The sequence below is a fragment of the Meriones unguiculatus genome, chromosome 10 (genome assembly GCF_030254825.1).
Source record: "Meriones unguiculatus strain TT.TT164.6M chromosome 10, Bangor_MerUng_6.1, whole genome shotgun sequence".
NCBI classification, from domain to species: domain Eukaryota; kingdom Metazoa; phylum Chordata; class Mammalia; order Rodentia; family Muridae; genus Meriones; species Meriones unguiculatus.
In genome coordinates this window covers 42,677,282-42,702,634 of record NC_083358.1, presented here as the reverse complement: position 1 = coordinate 42,702,634, position 25,353 = coordinate 42,677,282, and the positions used below count along the sequence as shown (strand labels likewise).

The 25,353-nt window shown below is 55.1% G+C and overlaps 2 protein-coding genes across 6 annotated transcripts in view; one reads left to right on the top strand and one right to left on the bottom strand.

Moving 5' to 3' along the window:
• The first annotated feature begins 2,299 nt into the window (after nucleotides 1–2,299).
• Nucleotides 2,300–4,831, top strand: Dnase2 (deoxyribonuclease 2, lysosomal). 3 transcript variants are annotated; one of them, XM_060392325.1, is made up of 6 exons: nucleotides 2,300–2,519; nucleotides 2,618–2,798; nucleotides 3,030–3,075; nucleotides 3,156–3,320; nucleotides 3,403–3,600; nucleotides 4,269–4,831. In XM_060392325.1, the coding sequence occupies exons 1-6, from the start codon at nucleotides 2,425–2,427 to the stop codon at nucleotides 4,613–4,615; spliced, it is 1,032 nt and encodes a 343-aa protein (XP_060248308.1). In that variant the 5' UTR covers nucleotides 2,300–2,424; the 3' UTR covers nucleotides 4,616–4,831. The 3 variants fall into 3 exon arrangements, with proteins under 3 accessions (XP_060248308.1, XP_021487873.1, XP_021487872.1); XM_021632198.2 differs by lacking the exon at nucleotides 3,030–3,075 and adding an exon at nucleotides 2,921–2,972 and having other exon boundaries at nucleotides 2,301–2,519; XM_021632197.2 differs by lacking the exon at nucleotides 3,030–3,075 and adding an exon at nucleotides 2,894–2,972 and having other exon boundaries at nucleotides 2,302–2,519.
• A 401-nt stretch (nucleotides 4,832–5,232) lies between these two features.
• Mast1 (microtubule associated serine/threonine kinase 1) overlaps nucleotides 5,233–25,353 on the bottom strand; it is a 32,283-nt gene continuing 12,162 nt past the window's right edge. For all 3 annotated transcript variants that reach the window (XM_021632196.2, XM_060392323.1, XM_021632195.2), the window contains 23 exons: nucleotides 24,440–24,518; nucleotides 22,835–22,995; nucleotides 22,631–22,706; nucleotides 22,274–22,483; nucleotides 19,433–19,534; nucleotides 19,214–19,346; nucleotides 19,082–19,149; nucleotides 16,156–16,241; nucleotides 15,861–16,069; nucleotides 13,837–13,975; nucleotides 13,598–13,730; nucleotides 13,299–13,464; nucleotides 13,109–13,210; nucleotides 12,851–12,973; nucleotides 11,798–11,907; nucleotides 11,246–11,424; nucleotides 10,926–11,173; nucleotides 9,742–9,948; nucleotides 9,359–9,588; nucleotides 9,023–9,145; nucleotides 8,800–8,936; nucleotides 6,649–6,836; nucleotides 5,233–6,570 (listed from right to left, as the gene is read on the bottom strand). In XM_021632196.2, coding sequence (XP_021487871.1) covers nucleotides 5,315–6,570; nucleotides 6,649–6,836; nucleotides 8,800–8,936; nucleotides 9,023–9,145; nucleotides 9,359–9,588; nucleotides 9,742–9,948; nucleotides 10,926–11,173; nucleotides 11,246–11,424; nucleotides 11,798–11,907; nucleotides 12,851–12,973; nucleotides 13,109–13,210; nucleotides 13,299–13,464; nucleotides 13,598–13,730; nucleotides 13,837–13,975; nucleotides 15,861–16,069; nucleotides 16,156–16,241; nucleotides 19,082–19,149; nucleotides 19,214–19,346; nucleotides 19,433–19,534; nucleotides 22,274–22,483; nucleotides 22,631–22,706; nucleotides 22,835–22,995; nucleotides 24,440–24,518 — 4,465 coding nt within the window. In that variant the 3' untranslated portion in view covers nucleotides 5,233–5,314. The remainder of the gene's footprint in view (nucleotides 6,571–6,648; nucleotides 6,837–8,799; nucleotides 8,937–9,022; nucleotides 9,146–9,358; nucleotides 9,589–9,741; nucleotides 9,949–10,925; nucleotides 11,174–11,245; nucleotides 11,425–11,797; nucleotides 11,908–12,850; nucleotides 12,974–13,108; nucleotides 13,211–13,298; nucleotides 13,465–13,597; nucleotides 13,731–13,836; nucleotides 13,976–15,860; nucleotides 16,070–16,155; nucleotides 16,242–19,081; nucleotides 19,150–19,213; nucleotides 19,347–19,432; nucleotides 19,535–22,273; nucleotides 22,484–22,630; nucleotides 22,707–22,834; nucleotides 22,996–24,439; nucleotides 24,519–25,353) is intronic.

Below are 25,353 nucleotides of genomic sequence, written 5' to 3'. Positions count from 1 at the left end.
ATAAAGAAATAAGTAAATAAATCTTTTTTAAAAAGCATGGTGGTACAGGCCTTTAGTCCCAGCATTCAGGAGTTAGGTGGATATGGTGCTCATTTTTTAAACTCTATTTTATTGGGGTTCCTTAAAGCCTTTCCCCTAGTGGGGAGAAGGGCGGCAGACCCCTTTACTTCTCCCAGCCATTTAGGGTCAGTGGGTTCTTTAGGGCTATACCGACTCTGTGAGCGGCAGACTCAGCCAGGACTCTTCAAGCCACTGCACCCCGGAGCGTTTTTCTCTGTCTGCTCCAGACCACCACACTGTCTGTCTCTGGTCTCTCCAAACTGCCACCCGCCACAGGCCACCACCACAGGCCACGCCTCTCTCTGTGTCACATAAGGAAGGCCACTACCAGCTGGCAAAAGCCAGCATCCCCACCAGTTAACAGCTGTGGACATACTACAGCCCAACTAAAATCCCACGCTTGGGATTAAAACAAAAACATATTTACATAACCTAACTGAGTTTACAAAGAAACCAAAACTTTCATTACAGGTGGGTTTCTTAAGCCGGAGGCCAGCCTGGTCCACATAGGGAGTTCAGACTAGCCAGGGTTATTATGGTGGTACAAGTCTGTAATCCCACAGTTTGGGAGGGGGAAGCAGAACAGCCAGGTATCAAGGCCTGAGCCACATAATCAAATCTGTGGTAGAAAGTTCAGCTGTCCCTGTATTCCTGCCTTGCTGCAAACCAAAGTGACTCCTTGATCAGTGTCATGAGTGTGTGTGTGTGTGTAGAAGACTTGCAGAAAGGACAGGGAAAGCGTGCAGAAAACAGTTCGGTTAGGTCAGCAAGGGTGACCCAGCTGGGAGTGGCAGCCCATTCATACCGGGAATCCCAGCACTTGTGAGGCTGAGACAGGAGGATGATAAAATAGAAGTGAGAGCCTGCTGAGAGACAAAGCCTCGGGCGGGCGTGGCTGGGGAGGTGGCTGGAGAGGTGGCTGGAGAAGTGGCTTGGTGGCTGGAGAGGTGGCTGGAGAGGTGGCTGGGGAGGTGGCTGGAGAGGTGGCTGGAGAGGTGGCTGGAGGGGTGGCTGGAGAGGTGGCTGGAGAGGTGGCTGGAGGGGTGGCTGGAGAGGTGGCTGGAGGGGTGGCTGGAGAGGTGGCTGGAGAGGTGGCTGGAGGGGTGGCTGGGGAGGTGGCTGGAGAGGTGGCTGGAGAGGTGGCTTGGTGGCTGAAGGGGTGGCTGGCGAGGTGGCTGGGGAGGTGGCTGGGGAGGTGGCTGGGGAGGTGGCTGGAGAGGTGGCTGGAGAGGTGGCTTGGTGGCTGCAAGCACCTGCTGTTCTTCCAGGGCCCTGACCCGGTCCCCAGCACCCACACAGTGCTCGCAACTACATGGACGTCCAGCTGCCTGGATCTAACACCTGTGGGCATCGTCCAGCACTTGGTGCACACAGACGCGCACACACGCAGACACAAAAATAAACAATTTAAAAGCTGGAAGGATAGCTCATATTTATATAATCCCAGCCCCCACTCAGGAGGCAGGAGGCGGGGCAGGAGTTGAGTGCTCAGGCCAGCCTGAGCTACAGCGAGGCCCTGTCTCCATAAGATGACTCAGCCTGTAGAGGTCCCTGCTGTCAAGCCTGATGCCCTGAGTGTGAGCCACAAATCCCATGTGATGGAAGTAGAAACTCCCAGTGTCCTGCCTCTGCATGCTGTGCTCATACAATTCCACATACAATCACACATACAATGTGCTTGAGCACCTCTGTGACTTGGGATTTACCACCTTGTGATCTGGGTGGCAAAGTCAGAAAGATCCGGACTAAAATTTAAAAACAAAAACAACTCCCTGAGATGTAGAAGAGAAAAAGAAAGGCAGATTTGGCCAGGCAGTGGTGAATCCCAGCACTCTCGAGGCAGAGGCAGCAGGTTCTCTAAATTCTTAGTTCAAAGCCAGCCTGGTCTTCAGTTTCAGGATAGCTAAGGCTACCCAGAGAAACGCTGTCTTGAAAAAAAGAAACAAAGAATACAGAGAATACAAAAATACAGAGAAACAAAAGTTTGTTCCTGATTCAGAAACTTGAACCACACACACTAATAATAATAATAATAATAATAATAATAATAATAACAAAGTTTAAAAAAATTAAAAAATCAGGTTGGAGGGCCTTAGAACAGTCACGTGACAGCCAATGGCTAAGCGAGGGGCCGGTGGTTGGAGCCCATCCAGAGCTGAGTGCGCCTGGAGCGGGAGGGCGGGACGCGCTGGAGAGGCGGGGTCCGCGGCGTACCCAAGGAAGCCCGCCCCCGCTCCGGGCCTCGCCCGGATGGCCTCAGCCCTCGAGAAGCCGGGACGCGACTCAGCAGACTTTAAGGGAAGTTGCTGGAGCTCGTGACCCGGCTGTCCCTCTTCCGGCCGCGGATTTCGTCGCTGCCTCGCCATGGCCTCGCCGGGCTCGCTGCTGCTGGCTGCGCTGCTGTGGGTCCCTGCCGAAGCCCTGAGCTGCTACGGGGACTCCGGGCGGCCTGTGGACTGGTGAGCAAGTAGCTACCGTTCGGTCCCCGCAGGCTGCGCGGGCCTGGGAAGGAAGCGCCTCCCCGCAGGACCTCAGATCCTCTCTCCCCGCCCTCCAGGTTCGTGGTGTACAAGCTGCCGGCTCACAGCGCGGCTGGGGATAAGCCGTGGGAGGGTCTGAAGTATAAGTACCTGGACCAGAGCTCCGAGGGTTGGCGTGACGGCGCGGGGTACATCAACAGCTCGGAGGGGGCCGTGGGCCGCAGCCTGCTGCCGCTGTACCGCCAGAACGCCAGCCAGGTGACTGAGCGCCTCCGGAACCGCCGCGGGGGCGCGGGGGGCGCGGGGGCCGCGGGGAGGGGGGGGAGTGAAGTGGCCTCTATGCCTTCCCCTAGCTGGCCTTTCTGCTCTACAACGATCAGCCTCCTGAGTCCAGCTCAGCCCGGGACGCTTCCAGCCGGGGGCACACCAAAGGTGAGGCTTGGACTGGTGGTCGCGGAGCCTTCCGGAAACTCTTGTCCGTTTACCCAGACTAGCCTTTGGCCCTGTGAAACCTCGGCTTCCTGCCCGCACCGCTGTAAGACCCCAGCCGTCCGTGTACCTGGTTGCAGACAGCAGGGTTCCCCGAGCTCCTCTGACCGCCTCCTTCTGGTTCAGGTGTCCTGCTCCTGGACCGAGAAGGGGGCTTCTGGCTGATCCACAGCGTGCCTCGCTTCCCAAGCCCCGCGTCCTCCGGCGCCTACAGCTGGCCTCCCAATGCTCAAACCTTTGGCCAGACCCTTCTCTGTGTGTCCTTCCCCTTCTCTCAGTTCTCAAGGATTGGTGAGTAGAATCCGGGAGGTGGGATACGCCTCAGACTCCCTTGAGTAACCCGCTCACATTTCTTCCTCTCCTTGTCTTCCAGCTAAGCAGCTAACCTATACCTATCCCCTGGTCTATGACCACAAGCTGGAAGGCGTCTTTGCTCAGAAATTACCTGTTCTAGAGGAAGTGATCAAGGGCCACCATGTCCTCCAGGAGCCCTGGAATAGTAGTGTGATCCTCACATCAGCCGCTGGGGCCACCTTCCAGAGCTTCGCCAAATTTGGAAAATTTGGAGATGGTAAGCCCTGATTGAGGGGTGAAGAGCACTTTCTTCGTAAAGGAAGGTCCCTGCCATCCCCAGGCCTAAGGCCTAGCCACATTTAGAGCCCAGATGTCTTTAGGAGTCAAATGACAACCATAAGCATCCAGCAGCCAACAGACCAGCTGGGCAGATGGCACATGCCTGTCACCCCAGCACTGTGCGGCCGACAGGAGTCTAAGCCCACAGACCTAGGCTCAAATACTGGTTTGCAGATGTGTAATGTATGAGATGACAGGTGCTTGCATCCCTTAGTGGGTTGTGAGATAACCCACCATATATTCCTTGGTAAGGACTACCTGTTTTTGAGGGTGGTGTGGGGGAGGGGACAGGCTCTCACTGTGTATCTGGCTGGTCTGGAACTCACAGAGACCCACCTGCTTCTGTCTGCCCCTCCAGTGCTGATTTTAAAGGCTTGAGGCACCCTGCCCTACTTTTTCTTTTGTGACAAGGTCTCACTGTACATGCCAGGCTAGATGCCACCCTGATGCTCTGTTGCGACTGTCTGTCAAGGCTGCAGGTGTGAACTGCAGATTGACCTGACCGGTTGATAAGGGCTCTCTAGGTTCCTGTCTTTCCAGAAGAAGAAGGCTGGCCTAAGGAGTCTGACAGGGCCCCTCACCTCGCTCTTCCTCCTTCCTCCACAGACCTGTATTCTGGCTGGTTGGCAGAAGCCCTTGGCACCAACCTTCAGGTCCAGTTCTGGCCAAATTCTCGAGGCAGCCTGCCTTCCAACTGCTCTGGGACCCATCAGATCCTTGATGTGTCCCAGACAGGCTTCCCCGGCCCATCGGGACCAGCTTTCCTGGCCACAGAGGACCACTCCAAATGGTGTGTGGCCCCTCGAGGGCCCTGGGCCTGTGTGGGTGACCTGAATCGGAACGAGAGAGAGATGCACCGGGGAGGGGGCACGCTGTGCACCCAGCTGCCTTCCCTTTGGAAGGCCTTCCAGCCCCTGGTCAGAGCCTGGAAACCCTGTGGACAGGACAGCTGACCAAAAGCCCAGCAGAGCAAAGAACGAAGACTCAGGGACCAGCTGGACGATGGTGGTGCACGCCTTTGATCCTAACACTTGGGAGGCATTTGGGAGGCAGAGGCAGGTGGATCTCTGAGTTCAAGGCCAGCCTGGTCTAGAGTGAGTTCCAGGACACCTAGGACTACACAGAGAAACCTTGTCTCAAAAAAAAAAAGAAAGAAAGAAAAAAAAGAGAGACTCGTTTGGACTTGAGTTTGTTTGGGGTCTGTTTGGTGGGTTGAACAAGCACTGTGCTGAGCTACAGAGAGCTGCTCTGGCTGTGAATCTGAAAACCAGTTCAGCCCCTTTCTGCCCGGAGACCTTGATAGTACCTTACCTTCTGCTGCAAAGTGGGCGTTACAGCGAATGTGTCCAGAGGTTAATGCAGGCAGCTCTGCATGAGACTGTTCGCCTTTTTCTTCAGATGGACACTAAGACCAGTGGTGGGGCTTACCGTCCTACGAGGTCTGCCTAAAGCGGTTACCAGGTGAGGAACTGTCAGTGGACGGGACACAGGAAGGCCCTACCGGAAGCCACATTTCTACTTCCTAACAAGCCAAATCCCTTGTCCCGAGAGGAAACGTGAACCCCATAAGTCTCAGGCAGCACGGGCACTTTATTTATATGTGTACATATGTATACAGGCATCTGTACAGGACAGGATGAAGGCCTGCTCCGCTAAGGGCCTAGAGGTGCGGGGCTGGGTGCCCCGTTTTTGGTGAGGCCTGCGGGAGTCGCAGCATCAGCAGGACGCCTGGAGTTCAACCCTGCTTCAGGCTTGCTGCCTGGGACCGGAAGGGAGGCAGGTGAGGCTGGAGGAACTGCACTGCGGGCCACATTCTTTGTGGGGACTAGGGCTGGCGTCTGGGGGTCGGGAGAGAGCTTGGGGGAGGCGGGCTTGGAGCGAGGTCCGCACAGCGTGGTCCGCTCTTCCACCTCCTCCAGCACCCAGCGCTCCCGGCCCCTTGGAGCGTCCGGCACCTGGGGCATCTGGGCTACAGGTTCCTTCAGTCCCTTGGAGTCTGTGCCCAGAGGCTGGGGTGTCTGGGCCTTGATCCCTGGCCGGGCAGGCTCTACAACGATGGGCACCGGGGGTGTGCCGGCCTCGCCAGAGCTGCTGCGCCGGCCTGTCTCGTGTTCCTGCACGGGGCTGAGTGCCGCCTTGGCCAAGGCTCTGGCCACCCCACCTGGGCCATCCTCGGTCTGCACGCTCTGGTGCCTCGTGCAGCCCAGGTCACGCTCCAGGGTCCGGCTCCCGGGCGTGGTCGCGCGAGGGGGCGTGCAGGCCTCTGCACCTCCCGGGGACTCCTCCTTACTTGACGCCACCGGCCTGGGGGCCGCGTCGGGTAGCAACGGGTCCGCGCCCAAGCTCAGGGGCGATTCCTGGCGGCCCAGGCGGCGCACGGCGACCTGTCGGGTCGCCCCGGGGCCCTCGATGGGAGGCGTCTCCCCATCGGACTCGGCGAGGCTGTGCAGCGCCAGCTCACCGTGGAAGTCCTTTCGGAACTCCGGGTGGCCCACTTCGAGGCTGTGTTTGCGCAAAGCGCCCTTCTTGTCCGCTCCCAGCGAAGCCCCCAGCTTCTCCGCCGACTGCACGCGCTTGAGCAGCGGCGAGCGCGGTGGCTCCGCGCTTTTGGGGCGCGGGCGCACGACGGGCGGCGACGAGTGCAGCTTGGCGGGGAAGCTCTGCGTGGTGTGGGAGCTGCCCACCGTGTGGCCCGGCAGCGGGGGCGGAGACGCCTGCGTCGGCGACGGCGTGTGCGCCAGCGGCGACAGCGGGATGTTGCCGGCCGACTTACAGCGCGCGGAGCGGTACTGGCGGTGGAGTTTCGGCGACAGCCCGTGCAGCGTGCTGGGCCTGATGTGGTGTGACGCCGACGACGCGGGGGAGTTGGGCGTGCTGGAGGCGGGGGAGCTACTCTGCGACGAGGCGCCTGCAGGCCAGACAGGGCGCAAGCGTCCTGAGCACCTCGGTGCCACAGGCCCCTACCCCGCGCAGGCGCAGAACCTACCTAGGTAGGCGGAGTCGGGCGTGGAGCGGTAGCTGTGCGTGGGAGAGCGCGCCGGTAGACCGTGCGTGGGCGAACCGGGAAGGCTGTCGCTGGACGACAGGGACCGGTTCAGAGAGGACAGCGATCGGCTGGTGTGCAGCAGGTTTGACTGTTTCGTGATCTTCCGGAAGAGGGAGCTCCGCTTCTTGCTGGGGGATAAAGACCAATGGGTCATCCCGGGTCACCCCTCTCAACTCCCGCGCTCTGGGGCGCCCTCTCCCCTGCTCTGGACAGCCCAGGAACCGCCTACCCCTTTTTTAGCACTCCCCTTTCCCTACAACCCACCTATCAAAGCAGAACGCTTGGCTCAATTCGGTTTGGCCATGCGCACTCCTTGCGGGCCAGGGTACAATGCAAGAAAGAAATCTGACTCCTCCCGCACACCTCGTCACGTCTCTTTCCACTGCAGCCCACTTGATGGCTCAGTTCGCGGCCTTCACTGAAGCGCTGGCTAAACCACTGATCTAAGTGGTTCTGTCTGCTCTCCTTCCCCTTCCTCTCCCCGCCCCCGCAGGTCACGTGTAGTTCTTGCTGTCCTAGAGCTCACTGTGTAGAGCTCACCACAGAGATCTACCTGCTTCTGCAGATCTGGGATTAAAGGCATGTGCCACTACCACCAGCTGTCAAAACCGTTCTCTCTGGGGCTGGAGAGATGACTCAGCGGTTATGAACAGCAGCTGCTCTTCCTGAGGACCGGGGTTGGATTCCCAGCACCGCCATGGTACCCAACAACCACCTGTCACCCTAGCTCCCGAGAATCTGGCGCCCTCTTCTGGCCTCTGCAGGCACACATAGGGTGCCCATAAACAAACAGTAAAACGCTAATGCAAGTTAAAAAAAACCAAACTAAAAGAAAATAAAACTATTCTCTTGCAAGGACTTGACCTCCTCTTGGACAGCTAGCTCATTAGCCTGTAACTCCAGCCCCCGGGATTTAACCAACACCCTCTTCAGACCTTCATAGGCAACTCCAGGCATACGCACAAACAGGCACAAACTATGCATAATTCAAAGGAATTCTCTTCAAATTTAAATAAGCCTTTTCTCTTGGATCTGTAGAGGTGGTATGAAGACCTGGGCTCCAGGCACAGCCCGTTCTCTCTCTCTCTCACACACACACACACACACACACACACACACACACACACTCCTGACCCCACCCTCTCCCTTAGCCCTTCAATTCTAGAAAAGAAATTGGAGCCGTGCCTCGCATATAACAAACATTTCCAAATGCCCACACCACATGAGTCCCATGTGATTTTAGGGCCTTGTGACTTCAGAGCCGAGTTATTTAAATCTGCTCTAAGAGTCGCAGAGGAAATCCTGGAAGTGAGGACGCACCTGTACTAACTCACCACCACCGAGTAGCTCCTGTCTGTGCTTCTGTTTTCCCTTACTACACAGGCCCACGGGCCTTTCATGAACTGCAGAGAGCCTCTTGCCGTAGCCCCCAAGTGCTGCAGTTACAGGGATGCCCTGGGGCTGCTTAGCTGTATTCCACTTGGTAGTAACCTTTTTGTTTCTTTTTGGGTTCTGTCTCTACATAGCCCTGGCTGTCAAACTCACTGTATAGACAGGCTGGCCTTGAACTCCTTTTATCTCTGCCACCATGCCCTAATTTTTTTTCCCTCGAGACAGGGTTTCTCTGTGTAGCCCTAGCTGTCCTGAACTCACTTTGTAGACCAGGTTGGCCTTGAACTCACAAAGCTCCCCCAGCCTCTGCCGCCTGTGTGCTGGGTTAAAGGCATGCATCACCACACCCGACTTTCTTTTTTTTTTTTTTGAACAGTGTCTTTCTGTGTAGACCAGGACATCTTGGAAACTTGGGGACTGGGGACTGCTGGAATTAAAAACATGCACCACCTTGCCCAGCGGAAGTAATCTTATCCCATCTCCCTCGTCCGGTTTGAAACAGGTCTAACTTGCTCAGGGGCTAACCCACAATGCTTTTAAGTAGTTTCCTTTCCTGGCTCCTTCCACTTTCCAGACCCGGGTTTGATCCTGAGTCTTTGTTTCCCACCCTAGATACTTTTCCTTCTGTTAGTGTCCGCGCACTTCCTGCTTTAGCCCCGCCCATTTCTAGAAGGAGAAGCTATTTAGGGTCCGGCCCACCTCTCTTGGCCGTCCTTAGCGGAAGGCCTCTTGTTCCTTCGAGCCATTTTGGCCTTGTAGCTGCTGCGCCTGGCAGGGCCTATGCGGATGGAGGTGTTTTCGAAGGGTGTGGTAGTCACAGCTACTTTGTTGCCGCTCTGGGAGGAGGGAGGGAAACCCGCTGGTTAGAGGCTGCCGGGTCCTGCCCCACCCTCCAGCCGTCAAAGCTCTCCCCTGCACGCACCTTCAGGATCAGCTCCACCACCTCAGGGTGCACCATACCGTGGACGGGCTCGCCGTTCACGTGGGTGATGAGGTCCCCAGCACACAGCCCTGCCTCCTGGGCCGGGCCTCCCTCCTCCACGTGCTGCAAGTGGGAAAACCCACGGGGGCATGAGTGGGGGGCTGAAGAAAGAGAGCTCCACATTCTCTTTACTTTATTTGGCGTTGGCTTTTTATGGAATAGTCATCATTTTCCCCGTTGCATAGATGAAGAAACTGGGGTCAGAGAACTAGTGGTCTCACCCAGACTGCACTGTTCACCCAGGAGCCCCGCCCCTGCCCCAGCCCACAGACTCACCCAGACAATATGGTGGACACTGTAGACATCTGAGTCACCCATGTAGACACGGATGGCTCGAAGTGTGAACCCGTATTTTTTGCCTGAGCGTTGGATGGTGATGGGGGAACGGAGGCCGCTGACAGCTGGCGAGTAGTCCCGGCTAGGGGAAGAGTCCCTTGAGGATGGATTGGAGGAGAGGGATCGAGGGGACATGGGGCTAGCCAGGGGTGAGCCTCCGTGTGGGTCCACTGCAGACACAAAACCATGGTCAGAGATCAGGGCAAACCTCCCAGGGTCTGTTCCTCACTCCTCAGACCCACAACAGGTTCTCCACCCTGATGGCAGACGGCGAGGACACACAGCAGGGAGCCCCTTCCCTGGCGCGTGGCGCCCAGCTTCACCTGCAGGAATCATGACAGACAAGGCTGTCGCTGAAGCCGACTTGATAACTTTGCCTCCAGTTCGAGCTGGTCGCTTCTCCGCAGCAAGATCCCCAGACAGCTGCTGGTGCCTTGCCCTTCGCAAAACCAGGTCATTGGTGGCCCTGGGGCCCGATGGGTCTCCATCCTTGGAGGGTGGGCCGAGATCGGCTGGCTGTGAGCGCTCAGCTGCAACAGAGAGCAGGAGCTGTCAGGTCAGAGACTTTTCCCGCGCTGCTCCTATTCCCCAGACTTCAGGAGCAGGTCACAGAGACCTGAGGTGCAGCCTCTGGCACAGGAAAGCACCACTGCCCTTCTGTTTGGCTGAATGCCAGCCTAGAATAGTGAGTGCTCTTTGGTCAGTTGGTTGTTTTGAGACAGGGTCTCAGGAAGTATTTTCTGCCTATTCTAGAACTCACCAGGCTGGCCTCAATCACCTAAGATCACCCCTTGCCTCTGCCTCCAAGCGCTGGGCTACAGGCGTGTCACCACACCTGGGGCCGTGCTCTTTTATTTTATATTTATTTTTATTTTAGGAGTGAGTGTTTTGCCTGCGTGTATGTATATGCACCATGTGTGCAGTGCCTGCAAAGTCAGAAGACTTTGGATTCCCTGGAACTGGAGCTATGAGTGGCAGTAAGCCACCTGTAGGTGGGAACTGGAGTTATGAGTGGCGGTAAGCCACCTGTAGGTGCTGGTAATGGAACCTGGGTTCTTCGAAAGAGCAGCAAGTGCTCTTAACCACTGAGCTATCTCTCCAGTCCCTAAGTGTGCTTAAGAAAGAGAGAGAGCCGGGTATGCTGGCACATGCCTATAATCCCAGCACTTGGGGAGGCAGAAGCAGGTGGATCTCTGTGAGTTCAAGGCCAGCCTGATCTACAAAGTGAGTCCAGGACAGCCAAGGCTACACAGAGAAACGCTGTATGGAAACACACAAAAAGGAGGGGGGAAGGAGGCCTAAATTCTGGGTGCTAAGCCACGCCCCCAGGTCCCCACTGGAAGATTATAGGTAGGGGCTCTGCCCCTGAGCCTCACCAACCTACCTGGTAAGGCAGCCTGGTACTATCACAGATCGGTCGTGAGATCGTGCATACACGGCACCACGTACATCAAAAGGATGCTCAATAGATCGCCCCCGGGGAAACGCAGCTAGAGAAGGCACTCACTGGCTTCGGGTTCCCCGGGGGTGGAAGTGCCCTCGCCTTGCGCTGCCTCTCTGGGGACGCGTGTGTCCAGTGAGCTGGGAGGATCCGAGCTGGGCCTAGGCGGCCTGCGGAGTCGGGCCTCGTCTTCGTCCTCCTGAGGGGCGCTGAAGCGGCTGGGCTCCAGCAGCGCCGAGAACCGTCTGCGCGCTCCCAGCGGGGGACTGGCCTCCCCCTCCAGGAAAGTGGCTTCAGACGCTGAGAAGCGCTTACTGCACAGAGGGGACCAGATCAGAAGGAACCCCATCCCACCCCGCCCTGAGCTCCTCCACGGCCCCGCTTACATCTCCGGGGAGCCCCCTCGCCAGGTCTTCTCACGCAGAGTCAGGCCACCCAGGCCCTCCCTCTTGCCGGCCACCTTCTCCTCTGGGCCCTTGGCGTTCGGATCCCGCTTGCTGGCCCCTGACGCCGACACGGGGGTCTTGGGCTCGTGCTGCGACAGCTGTTCCATGCTGCTGTACACCTAGGAGCAAAGTGGGAGGCGCTGAGCCCGCCTCCGCGCACGCGCACAAGCCAATCAGTTTTCTGCAACAGCGCGAGCGCGAAGTCTCCGGGAGCCGCCTGTTCAGCTCTACAACTCCCTGCACTTCTGCCGTCAGGAACCCACGTGCAAAGTCAAGCCTGCCTTGCTGTAGACTCGCGCGGCCCAGCTCTCTACCTACCCTGGTCTTACAGGCCTTCTCTAACTTCTGTCTGCCAGGGCATCCTTGTGTAGATTTGCCACGCCTCTGCGGTCACCCTCACGCTAACCCAGCAGACCCGAACCGGCCTCCCCGACAAGGCCTCTCCACTCCTTAGTTCCCTCTGGTGCTGGGGACCTGCCGGGCTCGGCGCACCTTGCTGAAGCGCGGTGAGCAGGAAGAGAACTGGCGGATCTCCACGGGCTCCTCCTCCGTGGTGTCGTCCTCGTCATAGGAGTTCACATGGTGATACCTATCCGAGCGGGCTGGAGAACCACTGCCTCCTCAGAGCCAGCCAGGGATCAGGTCCTCCCATGCACGCTCCAATTTGCTCTGGCCTCCTCCCCCGGACTCCCGCCCCGCCCCATCTTTCCAGCTTCTATTATTTTTGTTTTGAATACCCCTGCCTTCCCCTACCCCCATCTTCTAGCATGGCTGCTGGGAACAGAACCTGTGTCCTCCATGAGAGCAGCAAAAGCTCTTAACCCTTGAACTGAACCATCTTTCCAGCTTCTATTATTTTTGTTTTGTTTTAATGTGTGTGTGTGTTTTGTTTGCATGTATGCCTTTGTACTGCACTCATGCCTCATGTCCATGATGGTCAGAAGTGGGTGTTGGATCCCCGGGACTGGAGTTACAGATGGTTGTGAGCTGCCATGGGGGGGGTGGGCTGAGACTAGAACACAGGTCCTCTAGAAGATCAGCCAGTGCTCTTAACTGCTGAGCCATCTTCCCAGCACCCATTTTTACAGGGTCTCATTGTGGCTGGCTAGCCTGGAACTCACAGAGGTCTGCCTGCATCTGCTTCCCAAGGGCTGGAACTAAAGCCAGGTGCCACTGTGCCCAACTTAAGAACACTGTCCTATAGCCAAGGTAGCACTGAACTCAGTAGGTAGTTGAGGCTGACCTTGAACTCCCGATAGCCCTGCTTCCCAAGTGCTGGGATGACAGACAGCTGCCACAATGTCCAGATTCACTTTTTTTTTCAAAATGGGGTCTAACTTGCCCAGGCTGGCCTTGAACTCTCTCTGTAGCACAGAAAGCCTTGCCTTCTTAGTAGCTGGGACGACAGGCTACTAAGGCTACAGGTCACCCGGCCTGAGCAGCGTCAGCCTTTCTTGTACCGACACACCTCACTCTGAGGCCTCTTCCTTCCATCCCATTCTCTACTGTCACCTGGCATCATGACTCTCCCTTTCCCCAACTCACTGTCGAAGTAGCTGGTGTCATCTTCTGACTCTAGGTGGGGAATGAACTCCGCCTTCTGCCGCAGCAGCCCTGTCCAGTCCAGATCTCGGAAGAAACTATGCTGCTTCACTTCAAAAGCACCACCTGTGGGCAGAAGATGGGGAGCTACCCGGAAGCCCGCCCAGCAAGCCGGTCCTTCAGCCCATCTCCACCGCAGGCCTCCGCTGAAGCTGGGGCAGCGCACTGCTCTCCAGCCCCAGCTGGTGCAGAAGGCCTTACCTGCCCCAAGCCGCACCAGAGGGTTGGTCTGCAAGAGGCTAGATATTAGAAGCTGGGCATCTGTGGGCAGGGCCTCGTCCCCTTCAGGCCACAGAATGTCATCTGCGAAGCACAAAGAAGCTGAGAGCTCGCCCCCAGGCTGCCCATCTTTCCGTACCCGCACTCACCCACCCACCTGGGAGGCACATACCACTGATGACCTGTCCAAAGAGCTCTTCCGGGGTGTCCCCGAAGAAAGGCACACAGCCCACGAGGAACTCGTAGAGGATGATCCCCATAGCCCACCAGTCCACCGGCTTGCCGTAGCCCTGGCGCAGGATGACCTCGGGCGCGATGTACTCTGGGGTCCCACACACCTGGGGGCAGGCGGTCAGCCTGTGCCCTGGCCACAGAGGGGGCCTCAAGGGAGAGCTGTGCCCCCCCCAGGCCCTGGGCCCCTGAGCCCTTCCGGCCACTCCACCCTTGGTGACCCCCATGCCTGCCACACACCTGCTTGTCCAGGAACTCCCGGGCATCCTTCTCGATGTGGCCTTCGTACAAGTTGGTGGTGAGGCTCATGAGTCCCATCTTGGAGAGGCCAAAATCTGTGAGCTTGATGTGGCCCATGGACGTGATGAGGAGGCTGCAGGCACAAGGGCATAAGCAGGTGTCAAAGGTGAGGTTCTTGCCCTTCAGCCCTGGGTCTTCCAAGGAACAGGGAAGGAGGAGTGAAGACTGCCAAAGCTCACTTGTCCGGCTTGAGGTCACGGTGCACGATGCCATAATTGTGTAAGTACTCAAGGGCCAGAACTGTTTCTGCAAAATACATTCGCGCCATCTCCACAGGCAGTGCCCCGATGTTCTTGAGAAGGGTGGCACAGTCACCTCCTGAGGGTCAGGGAAGATAGTCAGGTAAAGAGGGAGCCGTCCTGACCCAACGCCAAACACACGGCATGCGCTATTGTTCTGCTTCTGTTGTGCCCATTTTGCAGAAGGGGAAAATGCTAGAGCAGGAGCTTTTCTCCAGCCTCAGAGAGAGCCGCACTCTCCTGGGCTTGCCCCCTGTTATCAGTTGCCCTCTGAAATTGGCACAACCAGCCCACTTTCTTCATAAGGACTCAGACTCAGAGAGCGGTCTCAACACCCAGGAAGTTGAAGACTGTGAGTTTTGTTTGAAATCAAAGAAAGCATGAGCCTTAACCAGTTGACAAGTGAATCTGGAGGGTTAGGGCTTTAAGACGTGGGTCCCTGGCCTCCACCCCAGAGGAGCGTGAACCACGTGTTGCTTAGCGGTGCTGCACAGAGACCCAGGGCCTTCTGCACACTCAGCAATGGCTCCACCACAGCGCCACCCTCCCGGCCCCTCCCTGGGGGATTCCGGCCGGATGCTCTGTACAGACCACAGCACTGCGCCAGCATTAGTATCTGAGTCTGCCTGGTACCGTTCTTCCTTTTGCCTACAGGAGCAGGTGTCTCACCAGGCAGGCTGTCTAGGGATGCAGCAGGCTTATGCTCTTTTGCACGAGCATCAGACACAGCAAGGAGCCTGCTGGCTGGTAGCCTTGCCACTCTCCGCTCTGTCAGGAGGGAACGTGCACATGAGAAAGTGTGCTGTGTGATTGTCAGTGGCTTGATAAGAGCACCGGGATGCGGCTGCTCCGAAAGTGGCGGAGGCTTTCCTATCACATAAGCGAATTCATATTTCCTTGTTACATAATAGAGAAAGGGATGAAATGGTTGGGGCACATGAATTCCAATACCGCTAATGAAATACCTTAAGACAGAAAGTAAATGTAAAATAGAAAGAATGAGTGAGGATAGAAACTATGAGCTGCAGCTAAATATTGTAATTACTTAATTGGTTTTATTTATAATATGTATTATTAACTAAGCTATAAGTGAAGCTTGCCTGGAACTATCTTCTACCTGTGAAGGGCTGGGGACATGACTCAGAAGGCAAGCCACCGCCTAGACTCCTGCAAAAAGGCACAAGGCAGGAGAATTCTGGGTTAGCACGTGAGTTTCTGGGTTCTATCCCTGCAAAAAGTAGAATTATAGAGGAACAAACAGATGGAAAGTTAAAGGAAAAGTGGATGAAGCTACACATCTGTAGTCCCAGCTCCTTAGAGGCTGAAGAAGGAGATGGAGCTGGGAGTTCCAGGCCAGGTTCAGCTACGTTAAAGACTATCTGGGGGAAGGGGGTCAAAGAATCGGATGGGTAATGAGTGGATGAGCAGAGAGAAGGAAAAGCATGTAAATAAAGAGATGCCCACGCCTGTAATCCTAACACTCTGGAGGCAGAGGCAGGCAGATCTCTGTGAGCTGGGCCAGCCTGGTCCAGGACAGCCAAGGCTACAGGGAGAAACCCTGTCTCAAAAAAAGAGAGGCGCTCCCATGAATGGGTATGAAAACAAACGAATTGATGAAAAGATGGATATAGAATGTATAATGAGTGCGTTTACATAGTAACAGAATGCAAAGTAACTAAGCCTCCTCCCCCTCCAAAAAACAACAACAACAAAAAGCAAACAAAAAAATGCCAAACAAATACGACTGATGAACCCCAACAAGCAGGAGGATGAAGAAGGAAGACGGGAGTTTGAGCCAGCCCGGCTGCATACTGGGACCCTGTTTCAACACAAAAATAATGCCAAACCAACTATGAGCATAACAGACGGCCAGGACAGTAAGCAGTTGGGAAAACAAGTACATGCTCCATAGGTGGCCGCGGGCCGGGGTGTGGCCCGGCGCGTGGACTGACTGGCGCCCGCACCTTCCACGTACTCCATGACCATGCAGAGGTGGCGCCGGGTCTCGAAGGAGCAGAACATGCCGACCACGAAGGGGTTCTCCGCGAACGTGAGGATGTCGCGCTCCACGAAGGCCTGCTGGATCTGGTTGCGCAGGATCAGGTTCTGCTTGTTGATCTTCTTCATGGCGAAGCGCTGCCGCGTGTCGCGGTGACGCACCAGGTACACGGCCCTGCGGGGGAGAGAGCGAGGGCCGGCCGTCACCTCCGAGACACCGGCCTCCGCCGCCCTCCCCCGCCAGAGCCCCGGGTGGCTCACCCGTAGGCCCCATTGCTGATGAGCTTGATAGTGTCGAAGTCACTCTCTCCCGGTGGTTTCTTGGCCTTGGAGGCGCTGCCGCGACCCTGCAGGGAAAATGCAAGCCCACCGCCATCGTCCCCACCTTAACCCGGGGAAACTGAGGAACAGAAGGGATGAAAAACTTCTTTATCCAGTCTGCACAGTGAGAGAGCAGCAAAGATGCCACGTGAATTCAAAATTCTCTGGTGACGCATTTCCAAAGAAAGATGGAAAACCTACAAAATGGCTGATCACAGCACATAGACAAAAATGTCCCTAGAGGACGGGAGCTGGCAGTGGCCCAGCGGGTAGGGAGCAGCTCCCCGCCACGTCTGACAGCCTGAGTTCGCTCTCCAGGGCAGATGTGGTGGACAGAGAACTCTGGCTTTCCCGAGGGGTCCTCTGATCTCCACACACATACATGCAACATAAATAAATAAATGCAAAACACACCCAGGCGTACACAAACTGACACAAGTAATAACAAATGTCAAATCAAAGTTCCTCAGAAACCAACAACAAAGCCTAATGATTGAAAAGGAAAAATGGGGTGGGTGGGGGTGATGCACATCTTTATTCAAAGAACAGAGGCAGGCGGACCTCTGTGAGTTCTAGGCCAGCCTGGTCTACAAAGCGGGTTCCAGGACAGCCGGGGCTCTGTGACACAGAGAAACCCGTATATATGTGGACAAGGTTTGTGAACTGGAGTTACAGCTAGTAAGCTTGGCAAGTCTAACCTTAGGAACTGAATAGCCTCAACAACAGAAATGTGTTTAGTCACGGTACTGCACGCAGGGGTCCCAAGATCAACATTCTATTCACATAAACCCAGGCCTTCCTCATGAGACCTCTGGGCATGTGTTAACCTGAGCTCAAGCCCCAGGACCCACATGCTAGAAGAAAACAAGCTTTTAAAAGTTGTCCTCGGACCTCCAGGTGCATTCTGGGATGTGTGTCCCTCTCCTGGTAAGTAACTAAATCTAATAAAAATGCTTCAAAAAGAAAGGGCTGCTGGGCGTGTCGGCACACACCTGTGATCCCACCACGTGGGGGCTGAGGCAGGAGGGGCAGAAGATGAAGGGTACAGAGTGAATTTCAAGTCACTCTTAGGCATGGGGGAGCAAATCCGGAGATGGCACGAGGTCGGTGCTGCTGGGATCTGAGGAGTGACCTGAGTGACCTCTGTGGGTGCAATGTGGTCTTTTTGGCGATGGAGAGGCCGTAAACTAGTTAGTCACAGCGTCGGCGGTGTCAGCGTGCTAAGTGCCACCAGATTATCTACCCTACAGTGCTCTGCAGAGGAGCTAGAGGCAGAATGACCATCCCTAGCACAACCAAGAACAGCATGAAAATGAAGTGCTGCAGATGGTGACTGCGGCTATTTGGCAAACATCTGTAGCCCCAAATGCTGGGGAAACTGAGACAGAGGGCTCCCTTGATCCCCAGGTTTGAGGTCAGCATAGCAAGAGACCATCTTAATATTTGCAAAGATTTGTCTTTGTTTGTGAGGTACAGGTGGTTTTGAGTCCTCTGATGTGAGTGTTGGGACTTGAACTCAGAGCAGCAGATGTTCTGTCTTAACCTTTGATAGTCCCTTTATCTCAGTCATTTTACTTATTTATTTATTTCTAATTTGGGGGTTTGTTTGTTTGAAATAAGGTCTCTCTATATAGCCCCAGCTGTCCTGGAACTTACTATGTGGACCAGGCCAGCCTCTAATTCCCAGAGATCCACCCCCTCTATTAAAGGCATGTGCCACCGTGCCTACCAATTTTTTAATAAAGGGTGAACTAAGCAGGTGGTGCTGGTAAATGCCTTTTATCTCAGCACTCAGGAGGCAGACACAGGTAGATTTCTGTGAGTTTGAGGCCAGCCTGGTCTACAGAATGAGTTCCAGGACAGCCAGGGTTACGCAGTGAAACCCTGTCTTGAAACACCACACCCCTTCCCCCAGCAAGGGAAAAAAAAAGGTGAACAGAAAGAGAAGGTGGCACTTTCTAGCACCTGTGAGGGCAAGGAACAGGATGATCATGAGTCCTAGGCCAGCTTGGGCTACGCAGTGAGATCCTATTTATTTATTTATTATGTTTTCAGGGCAGGGTTTCTCTGTATAGCCCTGATTGTTCTGGACTCACAGAGATCCACCTGCCTCTGCCTCCTGAGTGCTGGGATTAAAGGTAGGCACCACCAGGCGATCCTATTTTTTAAATTTGAGATCAGATCCCCTGCAATCGCATAAAAGTTGGAAGTGGTGGCCTCTGTGTAACCCCGACACTGAGTAGGGTGGAGACAAGCAGGTCTGTGCAGATCACTGGAGAGCCAGTTTAGATAATTGGTGAGCTTCAGGCTCAGTGAGACACCTTAGTCTAAACAACACGGTAGAGAGTGACTGAGGAAGACACCAGGAACCATCTCTAATTTCCACCTTTACCGGAGGGCGCGTACACACACACACACACACACACACACACACACACACACGCTGAAGGGATGGCTGGGCTGATAAAATGGTGCTCTTCCAGAGGGCCTGAGTTTGGCCCTTAGCACCCATGCCAAGTGGTTTACAACTGCCTATTAGTCCAGCTCCAGAGGATCTGATGCCCTCTTCTGGCCTCCTTGGACACCTACAGGTGTGTGCACCCACACACAGATGCATGCACACACAAACAAATAAATGATAAAATTTATGCAAAAGTAACAAAAAGCCTGAGGCTGTAGCTCAGCAGCACACTTAACACTGGGTTCCACTCTAGCACCACACACACACACACACACACACACACATACACACACACACCTCTTGTACAGAAGGGGAACTGAGGCTCAGAGTGTGGAACCACGGCATCGTCACACAGCCTGGAGGACGGCCCCTGGCTGGCCTGGCACCAACCCTGGCAGCACTCACCTCAGAGGTGTCATCTTGCTCGGGCGTGTTGGAGCCCCCGCTGTCCTGCTCCTCCAGGCGGACCACATCTAGGATGAGGTGGGTGTGAGTGCTGCCCGGCTGCGCGGCCCGCCCCCGCAGGCCCCCACACACCTGGGAAGGGGTCCCGAGTGAGGCCCAGCTGCCGGATGATGTAGCGGGGGATGTCAGTTTTGACCAGGTGGCCCTCCTTGGCGTGTCCCTCGGCCGCCTCCAGCAGGTGGTAGAACTCTTCCGGGTTGAATTCCTGGGGCAAGGACAGGCTCAGCTTGCTGTGTCCGCTGAGGGCCGCCCCATCCCCGCCACACACTCACATCCTGAGTAGCCTCTCACCAGGCACTCCAGAAGCCGTGCAGGGCGGGAGATGATGATGAGCAGTTTCTTCACCAGCTGAGTGACGAAGGCCACCTCCAAGCTCTCAGAGCGTTCGTAGGCCTGGGGGGGGGAGATCGAGAGAGTGAGGCTCATGGGTCATCTGCTCAGCCAGGCCTCTTTCCCAGACCAGCCTCTCGAGGCCCTGGGGTTGCATGGAGCACAGTGTTGCTGCTGAAAAGGACTGTGGGCACAAGCCTGCTCTGGTCTACATAGCAAGGGAGACCCTGCCCAAAGTACAGCTTTTATTTCTTTATTATGATTGTGTGTGTGTGTGTGACATGCACGAGTGCAGGAACATGTGTGTCACGGTGCGCACAGATGGAGGCCGGAGGATGACTTCAGGAGTAGAGTGTCTCCTGGGGGTGCAAGTGGATCACCAGCTTCCCATTCTCTCAAGATGTTTATGAAATGAAGGAGACACACATCTTGGAGCTATAGATGTAGCTTTATCACACACAGGCACTCTCTCATGCTCGGGGATGGGGGTCAGAGGTTAAAGCACTTTCTGGGAACCTTAAGAACTTGAGTTTGACCCCAGAAATCACGGTGAAAAGAGAGAAGTAACTTCCGAAAGTTATCCTCTTGTGTTTGCAATTTTTTGCTTTGTTTTGTTTCAAGACAGGGTTTCTCTGTGTAGCCTTGGCTGTCCTGGACTTGCTTTCTAAACCAGGCTGGCCTTGAACTTACAGAGGTCCACCTGCCTCTGCTTCCCTGAATGCTGAGATTACAGGTGTCACCACCGCGCCTGGCTATTAAATAAAATTTTAAATTAAAATGAGGGGCTGGAAATGGCCCAGCATAAGAGCAGTGGCTACTCTTGCAGAGGATACAGGTTCAATTCCCTGTACCCACATGACAACTAAAGACTTTCTGTGACTACAGTTCCAGGGGCTTCCGGCTTCCAAGGGCAACACACACGCTCATGCACAGGCATACATGCAGGCAAAACACCCTTGCACATAAAATAAAAAATGAGTCAGGTGTGGTAGCACACCCAATTAATCCCAGCACTGGGGGGGCAGAGGCACGTGGATCTGGTCTACAAAGTAAGTCCAGGACAGCCAAGGCTACACAATGAAACCCTGTCTTGAAAAAAACCAACACCCCCACCCAAAAACAAAACAAAACAAAACAAACAAAAACCAATGATAAAGAAAAGAGTGAGCAAATCACTGTTCTTATCCTTTTTCTGTGCAGGGAGAGGCACTGATAAGGCTGCAGAAACCCTGGAGACAGATCTAACACCCTTAGATCTAAACCTACTGTTGCCTTGCTCAGCACACACTCCTGGCTCTTTCCACAGATCCCATCTCACTTCTGTCACATTCTCAGAGAGCCCTCCTGGGAACTGCCGACTGGGCACCCAGTTACTGTTTTGTTTGCCTCCTAGCCCTAAATGGCAGCTGACATCATAGTCCTTCATCTGTTTCCACGATTCCCGATCTGGCATTTCCACCCCAGGAGAGCGGGGATAGGTCTTCTGTGCTGCCGGCTGCCAGTGTTCAGAAAGTGCTGTCGGGAATCCCTCACTTGCATGGGACATTATCACGCTTGCTGTTAGTCACACACATTTCATTCATGCGGTCACAGGCAAGGCATGCTTGGTCACAGGCAAGGTATGCTTGGTTAGCCAGGCTGGCCTGGAGCTTGGGAGGCCCTTGCCTGAGCTTTGCTAGTGCTGGGATGGCAGGTGCGTGCTGCCTCAGCAGGCTCACTCACTCATTTAAGCCATCGTGTGTGTGTGTGTGTGTGTGTGTGTGTGTGTGTGTGTGTGTGTGTTGCCAGGGATGGAACCTATGGCTTAAACATGTTAGGCAAACCCTCTGCCAACAGCCATGCCCCCAGAGCCATTTTAGCAATATTTGCTGGGTACCTGCTGTGAACTGGGCACCACGCCAGGCTTGGGGCTGACATTGGAGTAGGGAAACCAAGAAAGAAGATAAGCAGAAACATATAGAGGAGTGGATCGTGTGTGCAGAGTCTGAAATCACACACATCCTGGATGTGGGGCTGCAGATCTGTGATCCCAGCTTCCAGGAAGCCGAGACAGGAGGATGTCAAATTCAAGGCCTGCATGGGTTCTGCAGTGATCAAAGGCCAGTTGCTGGGCTTGGTTGTAGAGTGCTCCCCTGGCATGCAGAGGCCCTGGCTGGCATCCCCAACATCTCATAAACCAGAAGTGGTGGCATAAGACTGGAATCCCAGCACTCAATACTCAGAAGCTGGAGGTTCTGGAGTTCAAGGCCATCCTTGGCTACAGAGCTAGAGGAGAGGCCAACCTGCTCCACTCCATACCTTGTCTTGAACAACAACAAAACCAAACAAACAAAAACAAGGCTGGCTGGAGCGATGGCTCAGAGGTTAAGAGCACTGGTTGACCTTCCAGAGGTCCTGAGTTCAATTCCTAGAAACCACAGGGTGGCTCCTAACCATCTCTAATGAGATCTGGTGCCCTCTTCTGGCTTGCAGGCAGAACACTGCATACATAATAAAAAATCTAAATAAAAGGGAGGGAGGATCTGGAGAGATGGCTTAGCTGTTAAGAGCACTGCCTGCTCTTCCAGAGGTTCTGAGTTCAGTGGTAGAGCACGTGCCTCAGATGATTAGGCCACAGGGTTCAATTCCCAGTGAGGTAGGGGGAAGGGCCTAGGAGGCAACCCAACAGGGTGATAATTTTCAGCTCCTCCAGCGGACTTAGAGTGGGAACTACAGCACCCTTGTTTTCCACCTCCCAGTCCCACCTGGCGTCCGGCACTTCGCGGGTGTAGGGACCGGGAGGGTGAGGTGATTGGCACTCACATCCTGCAGCAGCTTCTCTAGGTTTTCCTGCAGCTCGTAGAAATAGACCGTGGTGATGAGCCCATCGCGGGACTTGGTAAGGCAGTCTCGGGCCAGTTCAATGATCTGGTGGTGGATGAAGCTGAGCACGCCGTCGGCCAGCGGCAGCACGCTGTCAGGTTCGTAGGCGCGGGCGAAGTCCCGCAGCTTCTCTTCCATCTGCGCGGTGGCCTGCGCAGCGGTACAAGGATGCAAGGCTCTGGAGGCTGTGGTCGCCCGAGCCTGCGCCGCGCGCGCCGGCCGCGAGGGGGCGCGCGGAGCCCAGGTGCGGGAGCGAGTGAGGGCAGCCGCGGCTTGGGGGACGGGGTTGCGTCTCACCTTCGGGAACCGCTCCTTGTACACATGGTTCATCATCACGATTTCGTTGTCGTAGGAGGAGGGGGAGCGGCCGGGGCTGCAGTGAAAGAAGCCCACCCTGTCCATCTGTCTGCCTCCGCTCTGCCTGCGCCCCCCACCAGGGTCGAACTTTGCAGCTCACGCACCGTAACCCACCCCCCAGAGGGAGATTGGGTGCCCGCCTACCTGAGGCTCCGAGAGCGGGGACGGACGGCGGGGGAGCGGCGGCCACCATCCTCGTCCGTGATGCTCTCCGTGCTGCCGAAGTGTTTGGACAGAAAGTGCAGCTCGTCCACCGTGGGCTGGTAGGGCAGCTGATGCAGGCGCTCCTGGGAGGAGCAGGAGGACTACGGGAGGGCGGGAGGGCGGCGGCGGTCAGAGCCACCGCGGGGGGCAGCGCAGCCGTCCACCCTGGCTTGGGGCTCCCTTCCGTGACCCCAGAGTGTAAAGTTGGAGGCCAGCCTTGGTTACACTGACACCGTATCTCAAAACACTAAGGGGTTGGGGAATATTGCTCTGCAGAGCCATCCACTAGACCGCAAGATCCTCTACCTCCTGGCCGTGTCTCCTTCCATCATCTCCTGCTCTCCCCTTTGCCCGCTCTGCTCCGTCCCTACTGGTCCCGCTGATCCTTGAGCATGAACAGATGTGCTTCTGCCCCAAGGCCTTGGCAGTGCCTGTTTCTACGCTTGAGTCATTCCCCTCCTCTGCTCCAACTCTTGCCTGGAGAGCGCTTTCTTTCTTTCCTTCTTCTTTCTTCCTTCCTTCCTTCCTTCCTTCCTTCCTTCCTTCCTTCCTTCCTTCCTTCCTTCCTATCTTTCTTTCTTTCTTTCTTTTTCTTTCTTTCCTTCCTTCCTTCCTTCCTTCCTTCCTCCTTCCTTCCTTTCCTTTCCTTTGATCTTTCATTCATTCTTTCTTCTGTGTGGTACTGGGGATCTAGCTCAGGGCCTCATGAAAGGCAAGCACTCTACCATTTATTTATTTATTTTATTATTTTATTTTATTTTATTTTATTTTATTTTATTTTATTTTATTTTATAAGACGGCTTCTTTATATAGCCCTGGTTGTCCTGTTACTCTATAGACCAGGCTGGCCTCAAACTCAGAGATCTCCCTGACTAGGCTGGGATTAAAGGTGTAAGCCAACACTGCCGGGCCAGTGGTGGTTGTGAGGGATGGAAGTAGGGTCTCATGTTGCTCAGGCTGGCCTTGAACTCTTAATGTTCCTATTTCAGACTTTCAGCTGGGATTACTGGCCATGCCACCACAAGCAGCTGTATAACACAGTTATCTTCAAATCGCATCTGTGTCCTGTTTTCTGAGGCTTTAGGGAGTTGGCCATGCTGCTGACCTGCTGATCACCTCACCCCCAACCCCCAAAGGTGATCCTCCAGGAAGCCCTGCTTTATACCCCTAGCCAAGCACATGATCAATGCGATGGATGGATATGAAAACTAGAGATATAGCTGCAAAGGGCATTGAAGGAGGGAGATTTTCGAGGTAGGCAGTGTGTAAGCAAGTGGACTCTAGGTAGAAGCTATGGGTGGCCTGGATCGGGTAGGGTGCTTGAGCGCATGCCTTAATTCCCCAAGACTGTGTCATTGTGGATATCAAGAAATGAGTGGGTTCCTAGGAGAACGCAGTGAGGGCAGGGACGGGGCTCTGGGGGAGACCTGGCACCTCTAATGGATGGAGAAGTGGGCACTCATGAAGGACAGTGAAACCTAGACTCTCAGCACAGCTGGGGCTGCTGGTCCCCACCCACCCGTCCATCAACCTCCACATACTCACTGAAACAGTTGAGCTGGGTGTGTTGGTGCCATAGCCCGAGGAAGGGAGTGAAGCAAGCGACCACCGGCGTCCATCCGCCCTGGAAGGCAATGAGGTTGCTTAGAGCCAATCAGGGCTCCCTCACTCCTGGAGGGAGAGAGGCCGCTGGCCATGACCAGCGTGGCTGTGGGGATGCTCGGATACCTGAGGCATTCAGAGAAAACCCGGAAAGATGGTGTTTTCTAGCCAGGCGCCAGGGTCTTGGAGGAAGAACCCACCTCTGGGACTTCCCCGTGGTCCTTCCTTGTTTGGTGCTGCTACATACTGAACCCACCACCCAGAGTGGACACAGGAGGACTGGAGAAGCCCAGCCAAAGTAGTCTAGGTGTGTGGCTCAGCAGAAGAGAACTTTCTTAGCATGCGCAAGGCCACGGGCCCAGTGTCCAGGATTCCAAACCATACAATACAATACAATCAAAAAGGAGCTAACACAAATAAATCCTCCCCAGGGAACCCCTACTAAGACTCTCCTTGGACAAAAAGAACCCATCCTCAGGCTGGAGAGATGGCTGCTTTATTCCTGAGGACCCTGGTTCAATTCCCAGCACCCACATGGCAGCTCACAACTGTCTGTATCTCCTGTTCCAAGGGATCTGACAGCCTCATACAGACATACATGCAGGCAAAACACTAATGTACATAAAATAAATAATTGATTTTTAAAAAGAACCCATTCTCTAATAGGCCCAGTAACACACTGACTTGGGTCTGTAGACTCTTGTGCACACACAATCACTCTCGTAGTGTAGGTGCAACCACTCATGTTCATGTACCTAGCTTGGTCAAGGTCACAGACTGACCCTGGTGGATTGGCACGTGACTCAGAAGGTAGAGGCAAAGGGACCTAAGGTTCAAGCTCTGTGTGGACTCCATAG

Coding starts and splice junctions, on each gene's coding strand:
- Dnase2 (XM_021632197.2), top strand. CDS start 2,425: ATGGCCTCGCCGGGCTCGCTGCTGCTGGCTGCGCTGCTGTGGGTCCCT. Junction 2,799..2,893: donor ACCGCCAGAACGCCAGCCAG/GTGACTGAGCGC, acceptor GCCTTCCCCTAG/CTGGCCTTTCTGCTCTACAA. Junction 3,601..4,268: donor ATTTGGAAAATTTGGAGATG/GTAAGCCCTGAT, acceptor CTTCCTCCACAG/ACCTGTATTCTGGCTGGTTG.